We start from the raw sequence: 23,165 nt of genomic DNA on the forward strand, positions 1-23,165 counted from the left end.
CAATCATTTATCTTCATTTTAAAACAAATTGCAAGTCTCTAGAACAATATCTCGATTTATGGTGAATTTTTGAAAAAAAATATTTTTTTCCACTCCGCGTGCCGATTCTCGGCCGAAAATCTCTGAAACGCGTAGGTCACATTCTCCTAATATTTGAGCCTTTTCATATTACGCTTTTTTTAAAGGTTTATATATGGAAATGTGTGCAAAAAACATGCACAATATAACAAAAAATATTGGGAAGGTTGTAGCATTTTCTCATTTTTGAAATATTTGCATATAAAGTACGATAAGTACGAAAAAAACTACGATCGGTCAACTTTGACTCAACCGAAAAGGTCAAAAAACGCATTTATAACATAAAAATCTTACAGTCTAGTAATATTCAATCATTTATCTTTAATTTAAAACATATTGCAAGTCTCTAGAACAATATCTCGATTTATGGTGAATATTTGAAAAAAATATTTTTATTCCGTCCGCGCAACGATTCTCGGCCGAAAATCTCGGAAACGCGTAGGTCACATTCTCCTAATATTTGTGCCTTTTCATATTACGTTTTTTTTAGAGGTTTATATATGGAAATGTGCGCAAAAACGTGCACAATATAAACACTATTGGAAGGTTGTAGCATTTATCATTTTTGAAATATTTGCATATAAAGTACGATAAGTACGAAAAAACTACAAACGGTCAAGGTCAACTTTGACTCAACCGAAATGGTAAAAAAAAACGCATTTATAACATAAAAATCTTACAGTCTAGTAATATTCAATCATTTATCTTCAATTTAAAACATATTGCAAGTCTCTAGAACACCTTTTATATATGAAAAGGTGCGCAAAAACCTGCACAATATAACAAAAATTATTGGAAGGTTGTAGCATTTCTCATTTTTTTTTTATTTGCATATAAAAAAAATTTTAAACAAAAATTCGACATTCGATCAACTTTAACTCGTTCGAAATGGTCGAAAACTGCATTTGTAAGCTAAAACTCTTACAGTATCGTAATATTCAATCATTTTCCTTCATTTTGAAACAAATTGCAAGTCTCTATAACAATATTTCGATTTATGGTGAATTTTTTTAAAAATTATTTTTTTACATCCGAGCGCTACGAATTCATGCATCATTTTGTGATAATATTTTCTCTGTGTTGCTTTTATCGTTTTACAATGTGTTATATATCAAAATGATCGCAATTTAGTGCACATTACAAAAAAAAAAAAAGTAACTTGTTACCTCTAACCGTTTGGCGCACAGCGCGATTTGAATACAATTATATATGAAATTTCGTTTTTGCGCTATCATATATTGCATTATTTATATATGATAATGATAATTTTTTTCATTTCTGATGGTTGCATACTAAACTTCAAGCAATGACAAAAAAAGGAGCCAAAAATGAACTCTTAATCTTGAAAACTAAGCGCGCTGTGATTTTTTGAAAAAAATATTTTTTCCGCTTACGCGCTCACTCTCAAACCCCTCCGGCACACGGGAGTCATTTTTTTATTTACCGCTTCGGCGTTTAAGGGTTAAGTTGAAATATGACTTACATATGTACGTCTTGCTGTGAACTCGATTGTTATTTTTTTTAGTTAATTTATGGTGTTGGGAGCATGGTATTTTGTGTAAAAAAAATTATCACATTCGTTATTTTCATCCTTTTTTATAATAGTAAGATATTTATGTATTTATCTGTTATCAGCATGAAAACAACAGTAAAATGTGTTCTTTCAATGCCAGTATTTTTTATTAACATTTTTCTCCACTATTATTTGCGGTAGAGTTGCATCCATGTTGCTGATGCACGATAATTTAAAGTCATTAGCAGTGTGATCATTTTGTTTTCTCAGCTTCAGCTTAAATTTAGTAGTACTATATTTCCTTGCCAAAATTTTCTTCATACCAAATAAAGGTATAATGCAAGTATATTTAAATCCTGTTCTACTTAACACCATTTGTAACACAACTACAGTAATTTTTTACTATCATATGATGGCTGAAATGCAAGAAAAGTTATCAGATTCGGTTCGGTTGTTGTAGCAAAACAACTGTTATCGTTCAGTTGTTTATGGCTGCAGCGTTTAAGCAACGATACTTACCATTAAGTAAATTGAATCTGACATTGAAAATTTGTATGTATACTACCAGGCAGACCATAGAAAATGATTAGGCAAATGAAATCCCTCATTTTCATTAGAGAGTTATTACATATAAGGCAAAATATCAGGCCGTGACACTGGCTACAGGGGGCAATCGTAAGGTGGGTTGTGACGCCTGTAGACTTGGATTTCGGTTAGAGGCCCCCCAGGAATGGAACCCCTGCTGTTAACGGCATTTTACCTATATTCTTGGACATTTGGAGACTGAATAACAGGAAGTGTCTGCCCACATACTTTTTGGTTTTCTAGTCTGGTTTTAGTGCCTTTCCAAAGAACAGTCAGACTAGTGGTACACATGCAGAACGTATTTCACTTACCAATATGTCCTCAGTCGTGCAAGTTCCTTCAAGATGTACTCACAAGAAGGTATTGCTGTTCTGTGCACTTTGTTTCGGTTAGTGTGCAGACCACTATAAGTTTTGTCAGAGACTTTGTTGCCCATTGGTGGATGGTGTTGACTTTTGGAGCAAGACACTTCTACTGAATCAGTGATTCAAGTTGGCCAACACTGTCAACAGTATTGTAAAGGCCAAGGACCTGTTGCTTCTTCTGGCCCAATTTCTATGCATTATATTTTTAATTCTCTATATACCCATTCTTATCTAGTGATGTGGGGATGTTACTTAATTGTGCGTGCTTTTTGGTCAAAGATGATTAGGCATGTGCTTCTTGAAGAATTTTAGGCCTGAAGGAAACTTCCTATATGGTAAGGGCTTTTCCTTATTAGGAAACATGGCCTCACTGGGGATTTTTTCAGATAATCGTGCTCAATTAATGTACAGTTTCAGCATAATAATTACAACTTATAAATAACAAATAATGTTTATTAAATTTGTAAGTAATCCAGAACCATCTTTGGCTCCAGGACTGTAGGAGGGACTCTGTAACCAAGAATTGCCCATTTTGTTCTTAAGGGGGCCAGCTGGCTAATGCCCTTTTTTAAGGACAGGACTTTGATATTCATACATTTAATAAGGTGACTTGGGACATCTCCAAACCGCATATGATTTTCGCCTCTGACCTTCGGTTTTGTGACGCCAGGGCGATTTATCCCGAAAATAACCATTTTTCAAATTCTATTTCCTCCCTTGATATTTAATATTAAGACCTGGGATTACTACCATATACAGACCTGATGTAGACCTCCAATCGAATGGAGAGTTTTTTTCTAAAAGTTATTTTTTTGCTAGATATGAATTTTTCAATATGGTAAAAAAATAAACCCTATAAATCAGGAGAAAAAAATGTATAAAAAAATATGAAACAAAAATTGGAAAAAAGGGCTCTATTTGATTGTTCTATAATGTCTTTCTGAGTTATATACCAAATTCCAATGTTATAGCTTTAAAACTAAGTGAGAAGATAGATTTTGAAGGTCAATAAGTATAGTTTTGAGATACGGGCGTTCAAAGTTTTCCTTCGTATTTCTATAAAGACAATGTTAATAAATAAGGATTATTATGAATGTATATTTCTTTTTTGTGTATTAATAAACCAAAACTATTTTATTTATCATAATTTAATCATAAATGATGATCCCTTTGCTCATATATCGCAGCCTGGGGTACTGCTTGAGGCAAGATGGGGCACTGCTTCCTACGCAATTCTCTCCCCCCCCTTCACTAACTCGGCTTATTACAGCGAATTTTCTTCTTCTGTATGTTAGCGAGATGTTTTCCTTGTATTTTCCTCTTTGGCATGATGAAATTCGTGCCCGAAACAAAGATAAACAAACGTAAATGCAAGAGAACGTCAAGAGGTGAAACTCGAAGGCGTACTCTTTTTTTACAAAGACAATTTAATAAATCATGATTATTACGAATTTCATATTCCATTTTGGGTATTGAAAAACCAAAACTTTGTTATTTATCATAAATGAAGATCTCTTTGCTCAAAGATCGTAGCCTTGGGGACAGTGTGACGTGTGCTGTCAAGCAAGACGGGGGCGTTACTAAGCAACCCTTACTTCGCGACCCTCCCCTCTCTCTTCACTAACTACGCATATATTATGATATTCTGTAATAATACTTGAGCGATTTTTCTTCGTTTGTATGTTAGCGAGATGTTTTCCATGTCTTTTCCTCATTGGCATGATGAAATTCTTGCCGAAACATACATAAACATACGAAAATGCAGGCGAATGTCAGAGGTGAAATGGAACGTGTAGATTACTTGAAGTCTCTGATCGCACTAAATCAGGACTGGACTTGGTGGCTGAGCCTGAAGTCTCCTTCTCGACTCAGGGAATGTCTACAGATGCCATTTCTCCCAATTTCTTTGACAATAATTATCAAAATTTACGATAATAGAAGAAATATTGCATTTTCTTGTACGGATCAATGTTTTAGGCTTATTGAGTTACGTTAACTAATTACCCTGTAACTACGAAAGTAAGAGGAATTTTGACGAAATATTTCTTATACGTATTCTCAATTGCCATATGAAGCTCCATGAATTTTTCGCCCTATACCACCATATATAGGGGTTCCGGCCGGCCCCCTTAAAAATAAGTCCAGGTTTTGGTCTTTTCCTTTGTCTTGCAACACAAAGAGTTTTAACTAGTGTCATTACACTTTCATGCAACATAAGATGGTCAACACTACACCTGGTAAAACTTTTTAGATGTCGGAGCAGTGAAAGAACATCAGGATGCTTAGCAGGTTTATTCTTGATCAGAGACCAAGTCTTTGTGGGAAGTTTGCTGCTGTGAGTGAAATGAACAACATATTGGTTTGATCATCATTCTATAGAAGGACAGTATTTAAGGAGCACTCATTTAGAATTACTAGCATGGAGGTGAACAGGAACACCTGAACGATTACTACTTCTTTGATGGCCCTCAGGCTTGAGCAGTGGATGTTTCCTTAAATTTGGCCTAATTCAGACTCCTAGGCCTGCCCCTCGTATCTACTCTAAATACTATTGAGGAATTTCAAGTTCAAGAATTGCTTAATGTCTCCTGTAGAGCCCTAATGCTCTTGGTAGATGTCTCATTCTTTCATAAATAGGAAATAAACTCGATACACAATTCCATACACTTCCATAACTTATGCATCTCCTTAACTGCTTGGAGATGTTGAAAACAGCTGTGGTCTGGGGTCAGAAGCAGTGGTCTGTGTATTGCTGAGGGTGGCATTCTAGAGGAATTTTCAGCACCAGAAACTTTGTAGATGCCAATGTTTTCTGTCTAGAGATAATAAGACTTTTCCCTGTCTACTTCCAAAGTTATCGTTCAATACTTTCCTCGGCATTGCATCAAGTACTTTTAGATCTTGCTGAGGATAAGCACCTTCAGGTGTTGAGATTGAAGCCCCTTCATCTCTATATCAGTCTCTGAAATTTAGATGCAGATCTAAACCTTTTATTTAGCACTCAGCAGTAAATAAGTAAATTTATTGCCATCACCCTTCTTTAAGCTGTTGTAAAGGGAACGCTATTTTATCTTTCTGCCTTAGAGGCAATGGTGATGTGAAGGCTACGTTTTACAGTGACTTTTAAGAATTCCAATGTAACTTCCTTCGTGGGGAAGAAGAGGAAACTTCTCTGCCCTGTTGAGGCAATTTGTTGCTTCAGAATAGGATTGATGTGGCGCAGTAGAAGTGCAATTTGGTTTTTACCTGCTCACTACCTTAAGTATACAGAAACATCTTTGAAAACAGTAAAGCCCTTAATCCATTACTAGTGGTGGGTCGTCTTTTCCTGAACCAAAAAAAGAGCAATTCTTTGGGCTCTTTTGTTTAAATCCCTGGTTTTGATATTTTGGGGAGCATGAAGGTACAAATTTTGTATAGGAGTGAACCTTTACATTGTAAAAGTATTTATTTTGAGTGTCTTTTTATAGGGGTTTTGGACCCAGGCACTGGGGTCCCTCATACTGCTTGTTTCGTTCTGGCCGAATTGAAGCTGTTTTCTCCGCAAGGCTGCTCTTTGCTGCACATGTAAGAGAACCTTGCTCTCAGAATGGAATCCAACTTCTGGTGGTAGTAAAATCCAGAAAGGATTCTAGATCAGGTGAGAATGTTTTTGGTTGCATGCAAGAAACCTTTAGCTCAAATGGCTGAGGGGATTTTTGTCTTGCTGCACTACCCACCGTCCTCTTCTTAAAGTGGGAATCGGCTAACTTTAACAGTAGGTAAGATTCATCACAAATAATGTAAACTTTCATAATAAAATTTATTATTTGGTTACTTACCTACTGTTAAAGTAGACCCACCCAGCCTCCCCAGAACTTAGTGGGCTTTCAAGGAGAATTCTGACAAGCTTAAACATTCAAAACACACCTGGTGGAGAATAGGTAAACTATACAGTCATCCGGGCAGCCATTTGATTTTTTGTTTGAATGCCAACTCTCCTAATCGGCGCGGATATATAGCTAACTTTAACAGTAGGTAAGTATCCAAATAATAAATTTTATTATGTAAATTTATATTTTGACACTTTTATTCATGTTTTATTGACTTTTCTATTTTTATCCTGGTTTTCCCAAAATAGTTGTATGGAAATCATCCTCTCACTGTAATTCCTATTTGAGGTCACTTTTAAATTAACCTTTTTGAGGCATTTTTATATTGTGTCATCCCTTTGTTGTTTTTATCTTGTCATCCCTTTGTTAATTCCATTGTGTTGCATGTCTTCACTGTTTTCACTTTCATTTCCTTTCCCTGGTTACTGCAGTATAATGCTCATTTTCTCTCCTCTTCATAAGGTACCAAGGCCATTTCATTCTTGACTCAAGGGATTTCTCTGACATTTCAGTGGATGTTAATAATCCCAGACATATTAATTTTTTGTCTAGTCATTTCTCATCACTCCACTAATCCACTTGAATGCAACATCTACTCACTTTGTTCAGTTTTTCAGTGGTGCCACTTCCAGTCCATACAGCAGGTCATACCACCACTTTATATACCTTGCCCTTCAGCCAAATAGGGATTGTCTTGTTTCAGGGTATGCATGAAACCCTCTTCTATTAGTCCATCTAGATTGAATTTTATGGTTAACGTTATCCTTGTCATCCTCTGCATTTATTAATTAGCTCAGATACTTATACACTTACTTGACATTCACTTTTCCCAGTTTAATAGTAGCAAGCTGGTCATTGCCCATCCCAACTGTCATATATTCAGTCTTGATCAATTTATCTTGATCCCTCTACTTTTTAATGCATATTTCCACCTTTATAGTTCTGCTGCCTAAATGTTAACAGTATAGAACATACACCAAAGGGCTCAGAGCCTATTCCTGTTGCAGTCCTAACTTGACTTGAAAGCTGCTAGTCATGCCTACAGGACATCTCATGGTGATTTCTCTATATCTATACATTCCACGAGTTACTCATATTGTTTTTATGAGTAGGTTGATAAAAACCATATGAAGTGTACCAAACCACTTCATAAAGCCTAGTCAGTGTCTCTGGTTTCAACTTCCTGTCCCGGTCTTTATCTGTAATTCTATCATATATTTTCAGAGTAGGGGCCATTACTTTAATTCTTATGTTCAGCACCTTTGCTATCTTGTATCTCTTTTAAGAACCTTTATTGCAGTAGCATCTATTTTACTCTATAATCTCTTCATCAGTTCTCAGTACATCAAGTCCCTCCTTGCCTAGTGTCTTTTTGCTTCAACATGTGTGCCATATGGCCTGGCAGCTTTATCACTCATCATTCTTAGAGCTTCCTTTGCTTCTCTTCTCTTTACCTCGTTAACAGTTCCAAAATTTGGACTTTACCGCCCTTTATGATTGATTTTATTCTCATTAAGTAATTTTTCAAAACTTGCTTTCCATTTCTTTCCTAAGCACTTTTCTATCTGCTCTCCTGATTTGCTTATGTGGGTTATTTTGTTTCCTGATTTGGTTTGCCTCAAAATCCTCCTTTTGCGCTCTTTTGTCCACAAATCTTGACATAACTAATCTTATGCCTTACCCTTGAATTTTACTGCTAACCTATGGGAACATTTTTTCATAAATTGTTTCACTCCCATGTACTTGGTGATGCTAATTTCAAGGTCTCTCTTTTCTAGTTTACTGTCTCGCATCTTTTGAAATGTGCGTTCCATAAGTTCTCATAATGTAAACATATTTTTCTATCTTTCACAACATTATCATCAAAACTAGTACTATATACTACTGCAAAACAGCCTGTGAAATTCTCATGCTTTCATTACATATACTGTCTTTGTAGTATATCCTTTCTAAAGAAAAAGTGGAGTCATCTTGTTTGGAGCTCTCATTGCCTTGACAGCCTCTTTTGTTTTCACAATGGAGTATATGTTACAAAATTCTCTCAGCTACTCATCTGAAGTATTAAAGTTCTTTATGCTGGATAAATGATGGTTTGTAACTGCATAATAACTTTTGAGGTGAAGAAACAAACAATGATTGGCATAAAACAAGCCAATATAAAATTATATTAATTGAAGATGGCAGTTCCAATTTACATGACAGTAACCATTATTTTATACCACAACATATAACTCATACTTCCTTTTGTAAGCTGTGGCTTTCATAACTCCCACATCTGTTCCCTAAGCATTAATTATTTTACAATTAGAGAGAGAGAGAGAGAGAGAGAGATAAAAATATATACTCTAGTCTAGTAAGGTACAAACCTGAGGGCCTTCTAGGTGATTGTCACTCATTAGAGATGGTATTTGTTAAGATATACTAAACATTTTTGCTAAGTTATGCAAGTTTTACCATAAGAGCTTTGTTATCCATGGGAAATAATGTTTTGATTACTTCAGACTAGCATGCCTGGAATGAAAAGAGATTGCGGTGGTGCAGCTGCAATATTAGGAGCATTCTATCTGGCTGTTCAGGCGGGGTTTACTCAGAACCTCCATGCCATTTTCTGTCTAGCAGAAAATGCAGTAGGACCCACTGCAACAAAGCCAGACGATATTCATACGCTTTATTCAGGAAGGTACAGAACCCTTAACATTTTTTTGTTTTGTTAATATTTTATTTTGGTGTCAAGTCAACCATTGTATCAAATATTTCCGTGTAAGATTTTCATAAACCGAGATTTGACTTCAGCTTGGATTTGCAGATGGCTTTTGAGTTTCTTCATATAGAAAAATACAGAATGTACAGTATATATATATTTGTTTTAATGTAATAGCTGCAATAAGTGCATTTTAAAGTTTTTTTTAGAATTCTAAAGCAAGAGAAGATAAATTGAGGTAACAAAAAGATAAAATATAGCTTCTGTATATGTGTAGGTTTACTTTATTATGCATAATAAATTATTTTGAAGCATTCCTTTGTATATCTATTAGTCATTTGAGAATATAAAAAAATGTCATCAGATATTTTGACAGATTAAAAAAATAATGAAACTACGTACGGTGGTACCGTGATGTACGAGTTTAATTAACTTCATGGCTGAGCTCATAGCTCAATTTGCTTGCACGTCAAACCAATTTTCCCCATTGAAAATACTTGAAATCCCTTTAATCTGTTCCAACCCTCAAAATGCCAACCCATATTTTTATGTTTCAGGTTATTAAATAAGGAAAATACATTTCTAAATATATATTGTATAAAAACATAATAGAAAGAGTATGTAAAGATATAATGAGGTTTCATACAGTGTGGATATTGAAAACATCCATTTGGCTTGCATTTCAACCATCGTACGATAGTAAACAGTTACCGTAGTTATGTTATAAATGACACTATGTACAATAGAACTAAGATATTTTTATGTAATAACTTTATTTGCTATAGGTATATCAAAGATCAACAAAGAAATGTACATTAAATTTAAACCAAATTGTAGCGGAAGCTGAGAATACTGTTCATCGTGCATTGGCAGCAAGGATAAAACTCCCGTAAACTTATGCCATTAAACACAACTGTAGATAAAATTGAGAGAAAATAATTTCAATCAGTCACTGGGCTTGAAAGAACACATTTTACTGTTGTTTTTACGCCCATAAAAGATAGATAAAAGATAAATATCGTGAAAATAGCGATCAGAATCAAGAAATTTTTTTTACTCAATAAACATGCCACCAACATAACCTGTTAATGAAAAAAATAATTTAGACCACAATCAAGAGTCATATTCAAGTCATATTTTGACTTGACAACACGTATAACGAAAAAAACCCTTGTCTCTTAAAAGTCAAGTATCTAGATATTCGTTTATGTTAACTAGAAGCAAGAAAATTCTCTCAGAATTTAGTTAAATTTGGCAAAACAAACTTGTATTTGCCATTAGCTGATTTCAAAACCAAAACATTGACCGCTAGGTTAGTAGTATTTTATAATACAGTATGAGAATACATACATTATTATTGGATATAGTGAAGTAATGTAGAACTTTTTAAAAGATTCATGGAAGAGATGCATATTTACTTTTTCTTCTTTGCCTATCTTAATTTTCATCACTCCACCATTTAAGTAGCAGCAGCATCTTGAGCTCATGTAACAAAGCAAAAAATCGACCGAGTGACAATTCATATCTCAGAAAACTCTTACATTACTTCACTCATAGGTCAAGGTACCCCTGTACATTGTTTTTCTTGTATCCCTTAAAGAGAAGTAAACAGTATGTTGAATTTTCAGAACTGTAGAAATAAACAATACAGATGCAGAGGGTCGATTAGTCTTAAGTGATGGTGTAGCATATGCAGCAAAAGATCTGCATTGCACAACAATTCTGGACTTGGCAACTTTAACTGGTGCTCAAGGAACAGCCACTGGTAAGTTTATCAATTTTATATTACTTGAGAGACTTTCTGTTGTACAGGCAGTCAGCGGCTTACAACATTCCAAGTTTGCGACGCTTTTCAATTTATATTAGGACTTTAGCATATGTCCCTTGTAATGTTGCGGTTTGATTCTGGCAAGAAGCCTAGCCTATGTTAGCAGTTGCTACTATAGCTTAATATATGATTCTTACATCTAAACCTAAGAAGCTAAAAGCTTAGAATATGCCAAAAAAATGTATAAATAATCAGGTAATAAATTAAAATGATCGGTAGTTACTGTGAACTTGTATCTGTTTTTCAAACAAATGTTATATATGCAATAAAGTTGTGTTTTTTATTTGAGTTTTTTCCTCATCTACGACTATGTAATGATCCTACAAAAGCTCCAGTAACATTGCTTAGTTTTGCCATTCTAGATATTATGGTTGTTTTGTTAAGAATAATAGGGAAAAATAGAAATCACCTTAATTAGTTATGCATATGTGGGTCAGTAGCATGGTATAATGGCACTAAAACATAAAGCAATAAAAGAAAAGTCAGTTCAGAAAAAAATTGTAAAGTGCCAAATTCTGCTTACTAGACCTTTAATTATTTATGTTGCAATTTTATATTGACTAAATACATATTTAATTGTGTCTTCTAATTATTTATGTTGTGATTTTATATTTACTAAATACATATTTAATTGTGTGTGTATCCCAAAGGCGTATTTTACATTGAATTCAAAACTGAGAATTGTAAGTGAATACATATTCCGTAATTGGAAATATGCTCTAGATAATGAAGGCTTTTGTTTTGAACACTATTTGGTAAGATTGTGTAAACTTACCTAGCAGTTTACTTATCGTTACTAACTTTTCAATTTTTCAGGGAAGTTCCATGGAGCAGTGTTAACAAATAGCCAAGATTGGGAAGAAGCCATTATCAGTGCAGGTCAAATCTCAGGCGATCTTGTCCATCCACTTCCATACTCACCAGAACTTCACTTTGCAGAATTTGCCTCAGCTGTTGCAGACATGAAGAACTCAGTTGCAGTTAGTAATCAGTTTATTGGATCAATTTCATTACACAACAAAATTGATATTGGGTTGTTTTTCATTTCATGTAAAGAAAATTAAATGTATCAGGATAATAAGTTAGCATTGGATAGCTACTTGGGAACTTTTCCCATCGTAAACTTATAAGTTTGAATAATTGGAAAGGAAATGTCTAATTTTAGAAAAGAATTTTAGTATGTTAGCAAGAGTGTTGATACCATTAATTCAAGAACTGATAAGTAAATGAATTAAAAAGAAATAAGTGAAGTAGACTTAATTTCAAGAAGAGAGTAGGTTAATAGGCAAAGAAATAGCAAATGGGCTTGATACATTTATCATACTAGAATTTAGTTTTCACATTTCCTGTAGTAATTAGCATGTTTGCAGGACATTGCAATTGCTACTCTTTGCTTGTTTTCAAAACACACATTACTTAGTTGTATGTGGCAAGAAGTTCAGTAAACATCTGCATTGACAGATAATTTATCCCAATCCCCTTCCAGTACTATGGTCTTCCACTATAGAGGACACAGGAAAAATTATATTTTTGTATGTGTGACTTACCAAGTACAGTGGTCCCCTGTATTCACTGGAGATGCATACCAGACAAACCCCCCCCCCCCCCACAAATAGTTGGTACCCCTATAAAAAATACTTAAAAACTCCTATTTTGTTAGTTAAAACTCAAGAAAACCCCACTAAAAATATTCATACCTGGTGTGTTTTAAGTTTATCCCGAAAAGTGCATTTTATGGGGGGGGGAATGGTGGTTATTTCTCATAGAAAAATACTGCATATAGGCAAATTTTCTGCAAATAATGTGGAAAAATGTTCCAGAGAGAAGTCCACGAGTGTGAGAGTCCACGAATCTGGAGAACATGAATGGGGGGTCCACTGTAATTATACATAGCTATGGTTCCCTAACCTACAGCAGCTTAAAATTAGAAATTCACGCTGCGGAGCTTCTTTTGTTCAGGGAAACAAAATAGCAAAGAGCCTCGTTCGTTATTTGCTGGCTTCCAATCAACATCGGGAATTTTCTGCAGTGACTTCATCGGGTTTTTCGGATGTTTTGTTGGCCGATACTTGAAGTATATTTGAAATTTGTTGTTGTGGCTTTCTTTCATCAGCTGATTATTATCTTCTTGGTTAGGGTAGTGATTATTTCAATTCAAGATATTAGATGCTAGTTCATCTAGTATTCGTTTTTGTTTGGAAGGCTGTAAGACTACAGTAATACCCGACCTTACACGATTTGAGTTGTGCAGATTCACAATAGCATGAACTCTTCATTGGAACCTAACTATACTCTATTTTTTTCCATCTGTCCATTTGCCTGTGGTGTTTGCGTATGGTAACACTGCGTCCCAAGCTTGAAATAATATCCTATTTCGAATATTAACGGTGTAATTTGCATGTAAATTATTAAAACACTTTTCAGTTGCAAATGTACGCCCAGATATCCTTTTATTTACCTAAAACTTACACATAGCGTAACTATTTAAAAGCCCTGGACGCAGTGTTACCATGTGAAAACACCACAGGTGGATGGACAGATGGAAAAAACAGAGTATAACTACCATACACGACTTCTTCACAATAGCACAAACATTTGTGAATCCTCCAGAAACTGCAAAACCCTGCAAAAGTGTTTGTTTAACCCTTAGTGGATAGATTCACCGAGTAGCAATGTAGCAATAACAGGTTTTGGGTGGACGCCAGTGACTCATGGTGAGTAACAATATTACACACCATTGATTTTGGGAGAATCAGGCGGGAAAGTGGTGCCATTACTTCTGTTGCCCATAAATTCACTAATGGCAACTTTTATACTCTCAGGTGGTGTTTCTATAGAGAGAGAGGTATTTATCCTGTTTAAAAACCATTTACTTCCATTCCATCCCCATTATATTTTGGGTCCTTTTACAAGAAAGTGAATACATAAGTGCATTTCTCTAACTTCATTTGCTTTAGAAATATTTTTGTATGAAAGAGTTGGCATTAGAAGTTTTCTGTTTTCTTTAAATCATGAATGTTTTATACTTTATCCTTAATACAGATTTACTTTCAGGACCGTTCCAATGCAACTTCAAGCTGTGCCGGGCTTTTCATAGCTGCTCATCTAGGATTTGATTTTCCTGGTAACTGGATTCATGTTGATATGGCCTATCCAGTTCATTGTGTAAGTATACAAGATTGTGTTGGAGTTTAGGATTGTAGAATAGTTTTGACATTTGACCCATGGATCTTGGAAATTACACATGATGCAGTACCTGCGCATAGACTGAAAGTCCCAGTAGCAGGGAAACAAGTTGTATGTCATTTTCATGAATTCAACCCTCAAAGACACAAAGTCTCAAATACACTCCATAAGCAAATACAGTGGATCAGCAATCGTAGCTTCAGTTAATCACGGTTTTTTATGTAGCCCTTATCTCCAAATATATTGTGGAAAATTTGCTAAATTCGCAAATTTTTTCATAGCAATATTCACTAATTACTGTTTTGATTTTATTTTCATTAATAATACATTTTTATAATAAAATTTTTTTTTTTTTTTACTAATTTTTAAATATTAATGTAAACTGTAAAATATCAATAAAATGCCACATTAAAATCCTGCAAAATCTCAAAACTGCTTACAATGTGCAATCACCAAGGAAAGTGAAGATACAGTTTTGATTAGATTTCATTCATCGAATTTCCCATCTTTTTACAGTAAAAACATGATCTAATTAAATTTACTCTACAATATGAAAGTGCATTGCAAATTATATCATATCAAGTTAAAACTGCAAAACAAAACTATTCAGATATTTAAAAACATGATATACCGTATATACTCACGTATCATGCGACTTTTGAAGCCCTAATTTTGGAGCTAATTTTAAGGGGGTCGCATCTTACATGAGATACAAAATTCGAGTATGTAGTAATCATATATTAGTATCATATGATAAAATACAAACATACGTAATAGATATGCATCTTTTCCATGGATATTTTAAAGTTTTGTTTTACTTCACTGCATCCAATAATATAATATGTATTTTCATATTACTATTTGCTTGTATTATAAAATACAAACAGCAATCAATGTTTTGTTTTTGGAAATCAGCTGAGGGCGATTGCGAAGTAAGTTTGTTTTGCTGTGTTGAACTCAAATCAGAGCGACTTTCTTTCCTCTAGTTAGCGCAAATGAATCTCAAGATACTCTATTTATATGAGACAAGGTTATTTTACATTATACAAGGTGTTTTCAAGTGGAAATATCACTTGAAAACGTATCGCTTGTGAACAAAATTTAGTTATTTCGTTAGTAGATGGCGCTGAGGGTATGTTTATTGTGTAAACAAAAATCAACATTCCGTTCAATATTTTCACTTTATCTCATCAGAATACTATGAGATTTGCGTATTTATCTTTTATTGGAGTGAAAACAGTAAAATGTGTACTTTTCATGGCCACGAAGTTTGCGAAAGTTTCATCCACGTTGCTGATGTACGATAATAGTCGTTAGCGTATCAACATTCTTTCCTAAATTTCAGCTAAAACTCACAGATTAAGTTTAGCAGTATATGCCCTTGCCAATCTTTTATCCATAGCGAGTAAGGCTATAATACTATTATCGTACATCGGCAACAAGGCTATAACTCCAGTAAACTTATGCCATCAAACAACCGTGTATAAAATTGAGAGAGAATGATTTTAATCAAAATTTCAGGTCTTGAAAGAACACATTTTACTGTTGTTTTCACGCCGATAAAAGATAAGTAACTTAACGGTAAAGATCCTACTGCTATGAAATGAAGTGAAATTAGCGAACGGAATCGCGTAATATTTTTACACAATAAACCTGCCCACAATGCAATCTGTTACCAAAAAAAATACTTTAGTTCACGAGACATATTGAATTCATATTTTGACTTAAAAACACGTTGTATAATGACAAATTACTTTGTCTCAAATAAGTAGAGTATCTAGATATTTTATGCTAACTAGAAAAGGCAATTCACTCCGAAATTAGTTAAATACGGAGAAATAAACTCTTATCCGTCATCAGTGATTTCCAAACAAAACACTGACCGTTTTGTTAGTATGTTATGATACAATAATATGAGAATACATACAATATTATTGGATACTGTAATGTATAACTTTTTAAAAGAATCGGAAAATATGCACATTCATTGTTTATTTATGTCCTAAATATACGTAGCCGTCAGCAGCCTGACATTGCTCAATTAGGTATGCCGATGTCGGTTAGAATCTGATTCCAGTTTCGTGTGTATTTTTTTTCGCCGATATGTCATAGTCAGAATGCATTGAAACTCCAAAATTGGCTTTATTTATTAAAGTACTGTATTCGTATATACACGATATATGTACCACGATATCATCATCGTATAGGCGAGGCTAACTTGTTAAATGTTATTCAATTTCTCTTGGTACTGAATCATCATAAGTTATTGTGCATTGAACCTAGAGAATTAGCTGAAATTAATAATTAGTATGCCATATATGTATAAAGTATGCTATGTAATGTAGGCTAGGCTACCCTATATGTAAAGAATGTACAGATTACCATAGTGTAGGCTACGCTAGTATAATATTCTTATGGTAAATTAACGTGGGCCGACTTACGTCCAAATCGATTTATGACTGGTTGTTCATAACGAATTACGTTAGTAAGCCGACTACTACCTGTAATGTAAAAATATCTGTCCTATTCTCATTAACGTCATTTGTAACGTAATTTTTTACTATTGTATGATGGTTGAAATGCAAGCAAAACGGCTGTTTTTTCAGATTGGTTGTTCACAGCAAATCAGCTGTTTCTGGCTGTATGCATTTTCCAAACAAGTATATCATTACTACCAATACTTTTTGCATTCTCTTTTACTTTTTTAAACTTAACTAGAAGATGGGATAGATTAAGAGATGGAGGAAAAGGGGTTAGCCTAACTAAAAAATGGAATAGATGAAGAGGAGGAAGAGAGGTTAGCATATTGGTAAATTTTGGTCTCGTAAATTTAACTTGCATGATACGTGATACATAATAAAATCATTTTTTGAGGGTGAAAAGTTGTGGGTCGCATGAAATGTTGATCGCGTGTTATGCAAGTATATACGGTATGTCCGAAGTAGTTCGAATTTCTCAAATGGATTCGTTCATAGAGATCTGGAAGATATGTGAATTTCTGATTATAGTACAACATATCACGACGACAATATTTACTCTTTTTCCTTCATGAACTGGAATATTATTGCATCATCATAAGTGGTGATTATAATAATTTTAGTTTGCAAATTTGTCTGTCTTCCAAAGCATTTAAAGTTAGCTGATGTCAATGGCAGTCAGTTTTGCCACGGCTAAGGTAGGTTGAGCAAATCTAGTTGAATCTGCAAGTGTTTTCTATGATGTGAGGAGGAGCCCAAGAACTTCGAGCAGGAGAGCACAAGTCACTGGATACTGGCTTGCGTAACGGCTTTTACTGATTATTTTGACGTTGACATGGAGTGAATGCTAGTTGCTGTTTACAAAGCTAGTGCAATTAAAAAGAAATCGTCATCAAGGTTAAAGTAGCCTGTCAGCTCAAAGATTTTCTGGTTATGCTCCCATTACAAGCAGTTTGTAGTTAGCCTACACAATTGCATTACTTTGCCATGAGGCTGAAAGATCTCCCAAACTAGCATTTTTTGCTTGATATGAAACTTTAATTGCCTGTGTAGTAGATATCGAGTACTTGTGGTAATAAATATTTTTACTTAACACAGCTTTCTTCGTGATTGATTTGTGGATATAACCAATTTTCAAAAGTACAGACTATATCAAGAGAACAAGAGTGACAGTAGCCTTTGGTTGAGATTTAATATGTCTTTTTACAGTCTTTGAAGGTTACTGCAACTGTTGAATTAAATCCTGATTAGGGCATGAATTTTTTTAGAGAATTAACTTGAATACTATGGTCCTTTCAAATTTTTTTTAGCATAGAGCAGCATGATCTTGTCAGCCATATCACCGTTTCCCAGGTATCTGCACCGCTCTTTCTTCTGCCTTTCCCCATCACAAGTCCATCACCAATACTATAATTATATCTCTATCTACTTCTAAAACATACTTTGAAAATATATATCACTCAATCTCCCAAAGAAAACTTCTAAAACATTTGAAAAAAATAGTCACCAATCTCTCAAAGTAAATAAAGTGAATTAAGTCTCTCTATAGATAGGCCTGTAATTTTGCATTTATTACTTTATTGTTCCTCACGATTTCCACCAGTATTACTCAAATTTTAAAATATTTTCTCTCATTATTTAGGATCTGATTCCAATTACACACAAATTTTACATAATTTTAGTGTCAAACATCACTTACGAGTAAGATTTCATGGTAGTTTTTAAAGAAGGATGATCGATGTTCGACTCTGAACTGACATTACCATACCAACATTAACGAATAGTATAGAGCCTGTTAATACATTCAAGTATAAATGATTATTGGACTTCTACAGAATCTTTTGGAAATCTTGAAAGCAACAAACACAATTTTGAAGTCAGCCCCTTTCTAGAGTTTGCAGGTGTGGCATTATTGAGCAATATGTGTCCGAAAATTGTAGAAAACTGTATGTTATTTTTCTTACTGATAGTACGTAAACACCTGTTTCTCTCTCAGCATACATATCCTTTAATGAAAAAAACAGCAAAATATCAGTTAAATGTTATTTCACTTAGGGAATAATTTATGTTGATCTATTATTATCATTTTCATATGTATAAAAAAAACAGATTGTCCCAACATTTGTAATTGTTATTAGTGTAGGTATGTGTTGCCATATTCTGTCTCTGATGTACTGAACTGTACTTCATTACAAGTTAGTTGATTATGATTATCACACATCATTTAACAGTGCACAAGAGTATTTTATCACGTGATGTTTCATCTCTTAATTACTGTAAAAATATTTAAAATCCGAATTTCATAGTAAACAATACAAGGTTACTTATAGTCGCCTCCCCAGTCTGTCAAGTCAAGTCTAGTCTAGTGCTGAGACTTAGTTTGTATTATGAACACCAGTTTATCTCTCTCTCTCTCTAATGTGAATTACTTTCATGTACAAAATGAAAAGTAATTCCATTATACATTAATTTCTTTTAGCAACAACAAAATTATTTTCCTAATTCTTTCAGTAGTAGTGATCCTCAGTCGGCTGATTCTCAGAATGTAAGCATACAAGTGTCAGAACAATATTTTTCTTTCATGTATATAACAATGAATACAGTATAAACAGATTCTGTAAGTGAAATAACTAATATATTAATGTTTACATTAATATTAAACTTTGAAAATTAGTAAATCATTGTAACTTATACATACACAAGGGAATATTTTATCACTGTTGATTGCATTAATAATTTTGTATTTTTTCAATAATTATTTAAATAGTTAAGTACTGTACAGTATTTAACTCGTATTGTAGATTCCCAATGTTTCCCCATTTTGAAAAAAGAAACAGGACAGCTTCAATAATGTATGAGAGGCGCTTCAGTGTCGTGGTAGTCAGTATGGTGTTGGCGTACCACCAAGTTTGATTCTCGGACGTTCCATTGAGGTGTGAGAGATCTGTATTTCTGAATAATGCAAAGTTTATATCTAAGGAGCAACCAATCAGAGGAAAACAAACTCCTGTTATTCTCTAGAATTTAAGTCAGCAAGTACAATCTTCAAAATAACAAGCAGTTTTTATGCAGACTAAGAAATTCCCCTTGTTTTGATAGTATTTATTTACCTAGTCTGTAATCAGTACTGGAGCAAACCAAACTTGTGGATGGTACTGGTACTAGAGAATAATGTCTATAAGCAGTACCGAGCAGGCAACTGGGTTTGAGAACTGAGAACTGATTGTGCCTTTTGATATGTGAGAATATTTCCTTTTATGATGCTGACAAGGCAACCAGGGACCAGAATTTGGAACAAACCAAACTTGTGGACAGCATGGGATAATGTTCATGTCAGAGGACTGCATCAATTCATGACCATAATGGTAGTTACAAAGAAATGGCACATAATCAACCAGTGAAAGAGTATACTTATGTCTATGAAAAGAAACTAAAGGTAAATCTACCCACAGTGGCAACCAAAGCAAAAGTAAGGATTTACAGCAAGGAGAGAGGGTGCTACCCATGACTCGCCTGTAACTACCTCTTTACCAGGCTTCAACAACCAAACCAGGTTTCATATTCAAGGACATATATTTATGAAGAGGAAGGATAGTATACCTAAAAGTAATAATATGCAGTACTTTGATATTCTCCTCATAATAACATAAATACTTGCCATTATCTTACTTGATGTTCATCTTTCAGGGAGAACGTGCAACTGGTTATGGTGTTGCACTCTTACCAACGCTTTTTGGACACCACTCTCGAAGTAGAATATTCCGCAACTTAGCTCCTGTATCAGCAGAAAATGGAGACTGTGAAAATGACTGCAAGGCATCAAAAAAGATGAGGTTATCCTAGTAATATGTCTGTAATATTAGTAGCTCAAAAATAAAGTTTCAAAGGGGGCATATCTTATTTTAAAGTTGAAATATGACCAGGATGTATTTATGGTACTACACTCATTTCAAGAGTTCTGTGGATGATGTTCAATAGGGTTCTTATGCTCAGACTCATATGTTCATTTGACATAGCATGTACCTGTAAAGTAAATCTATACTGTAATTTCAAATACAATATGAAGTCACTATATGCATTGTTCAAATACCTCTCCTATGTATATTATATGTAATATGTTAGACATGAAAAAACTACTCCTTGGTGCTTTTCAAGTCCTAGTGGGACATTGCCAATAACTTGTAAAGTTTCAATTTCACTGAAGTTTCTAGTATGTTAATTTTCTTCAAAACACTATCTTACCCCTCCATCCCTCACTTTTTTCTTTTTTCAAGTCCTTTGATGCTTGATTTCATTTTTATTATTCAATTCTTGGATTTTTAGGCCTTCCTTTAGAATCACATACTAGTCAGTCCTTTGAAGAAGACTGATTGTTGAAACATCATTATAGTGGCATCGTATTGTATCGTTTTGTACAAGTTACAAAGGTTACCCATCCTCGCATAGTCATACTGTACATGTGTATTTTTTGTTTTTATTCTATTTGATTTGCATGTGAATGTGGACTGGGGATATATATGCCATAATGATAGTGTTAATCATGATACTGGGATGCTAATATATTATATACAGTGTTAATCATGATACTGGGATGCTAATATATTATATACTATAAAGTTATAAACACAGGCAGCCATAAATTACATAACCATATTTCTAATTTAATTTGGGTCAGATTTTGGTGCAATCTTGATAGTACCATTATTAATTATTAAGGTTCCACACACAGCTGAGGCACTTTTGTTTAGGACTAAGGTGGACCATACTTAGGAGTTGTACTTAACCAGGCCATTGAAAATTTGCTCATAATTAATTTTCATTTATGAACCCCTGGTGTTGTGTGACACTTTTGTAAGTTTATGACTATTGCCTGTTTTTGAAATTATAATTAAATATTGAAAATGACTTCCAAACCAGCCTGTCTTAAGAAATTTTGGTTCATTTTAATATTAGGTTCTTGGATTAAAAGTGTACCCAGGTATGTTTTAGAAGTTTTAGAACAGAACCATAGTCACATCAAGAAAGGTAGAAGTCAAGATAAAAAAAAAATAAGTAATACCTGTCAAGTCTATCTTTATAGAGGCACATAATAGAAAAATGTATTAATTACTATTTTTGTAATGAATTTCTAGTGTAAGATTATTAAATTCTTCTAATTTCTAATTAGTCTAATGAAGTTGTATTCGATCTTGAGTTTGTATGGCTTACTTATTTTAATTTAATGATCTGAATTTTTAATCTATTCATATTCCAAAATCTTTCTCTTATATTTTCAAAAGCAGGAATGCCTCAGGTTGCATTGAGTACCATTAAGTCTCATTAATGTCTGTGTGCACATGTGCATTATTCAGTGACAACTTAAAAAGCTGTACCTCATCCAATAGGTGCCTTCATCTTATTATTTCTTTTTACAAAAAAAATTTTTTTTTCTTTAATTTTTTAGCATTAGCAAGATGTAGATAAAAATTTATTTGCGTACTTATCTAAATATTGACGTAACTTGGTTACCAAGTTATAAATAAAAATACAAGTTTGCTATAATTCTTAAGTTATAGTTAATTTGAATTTGATAAAATAAAGTATTTTTAGTAAAAAAAATTTTATTTGCATCTCAACAACCTTTAGAACATGCAATACTGTTGTAATATTCAACTGATGCGAAGCTATCCATTTCGCAGGGTAATTATAAGTTGCATGGTTGGATTTTTGAGTCAAGACATTAACTCGCCCATGTTTAATGTTAGTAGTACTGAGGATTACCAGTATTATGTAAATTCAGTATTTAATTAATTCAATGCATGTTGCATTCGGTTTCTTATTACATGATTTCCTGATGCCTAATTTTCAGTATATATTGTTAAATATAAATGTTGCTTTGAGAAAAGAAATGCTAATGAATTGCAAGGTAACCACTAGCAAAAGAAAATAAAGTCAAAGACAGAATTATGTTATTTATTGTCACTCCCTCTACTGTGGGACACACTTCCCTTATTTATTGTCCCTCCCTCTACTGTGGGACACACTACCCTTACTTTTATATGCCTACTTCAGTTCATAAACAAAATTATTTCTTCATTGTATTATTAAAGAAAGCATATTTCCTTGTATTATTAAAGAAAGCATGCCTGTATTAAATTGCACTTGAAATATATGCAAATAAGCTACAGCAAATAAAGTAATTTTGACACCCATCAGTGCAGTTATAAGATTGCTGTATGATTTAGGTTATTTATAATAGAGCTGAGCTTTCATACTGCAAGTATTTATTGCCTCATCTTTACCATTTCAGCTTCTAGAAGCCAACTTCAACTTGTTCTAAATTACAAAAAAAATTTTGTTCAAGACTGACACTTGCATGTTCTTGTGCAGTTATAAGATTGCTGTATGATTTAGGTTATTTATAATAGAGCTGAGCTTTCATACTGCAAGTATTTATTGCCTCATCTTTACCATTTCAGCTTCTAGAAGCCAACTTCAACTTGTTCTAAATTACAAAAAAAATTTTGTTCAAGACTGACACTTGCATGTTCTTATTTTCAAATACTACTGTATGAAGAAGT

At 33.7% G+C, this 23,165-nt stretch overlaps 1 protein-coding gene across 3 annotated transcripts in view; it reads left to right on the top strand.

Annotated features, from left to right (window-relative positions):
- The window catches only part of LOC135217527 (probable aminopeptidase NPEPL1), a 143,372-nt gene extending 120,824 nt beyond the window's left edge, over positions 1-22,548 (top strand). For all 3 annotated transcript variants that reach the window (XM_064253503.1, XM_064253495.1, XM_064253510.1), the window contains exons 7-11: positions 8,915-9,093; positions 10,743-10,879; positions 11,759-11,922; positions 13,997-14,107; positions 20,293-22,548. In XM_064253503.1, coding sequence (XP_064109573.1) covers positions 8,915-9,093; positions 10,743-10,879; positions 11,759-11,922; positions 13,997-14,107; positions 20,293-20,448 — 747 coding nt within the window. In that variant the 3' untranslated portion in view covers positions 20,449-22,548. The remainder of the gene's footprint in view (positions 1-8,914; positions 9,094-10,742; positions 10,880-11,758; positions 11,923-13,996; positions 14,108-20,292) is intronic.
- Positions 22,549-23,165: the final 617 nt, after the last annotated feature.

Source organism: Macrobrachium nipponense, chromosome 19 (assembly GCF_015104395.2).
Source record: "Macrobrachium nipponense isolate FS-2020 chromosome 19, ASM1510439v2, whole genome shotgun sequence".
NCBI classification, from domain to species: domain Eukaryota; kingdom Metazoa; phylum Arthropoda; class Malacostraca; order Decapoda; family Palaemonidae; genus Macrobrachium; species Macrobrachium nipponense.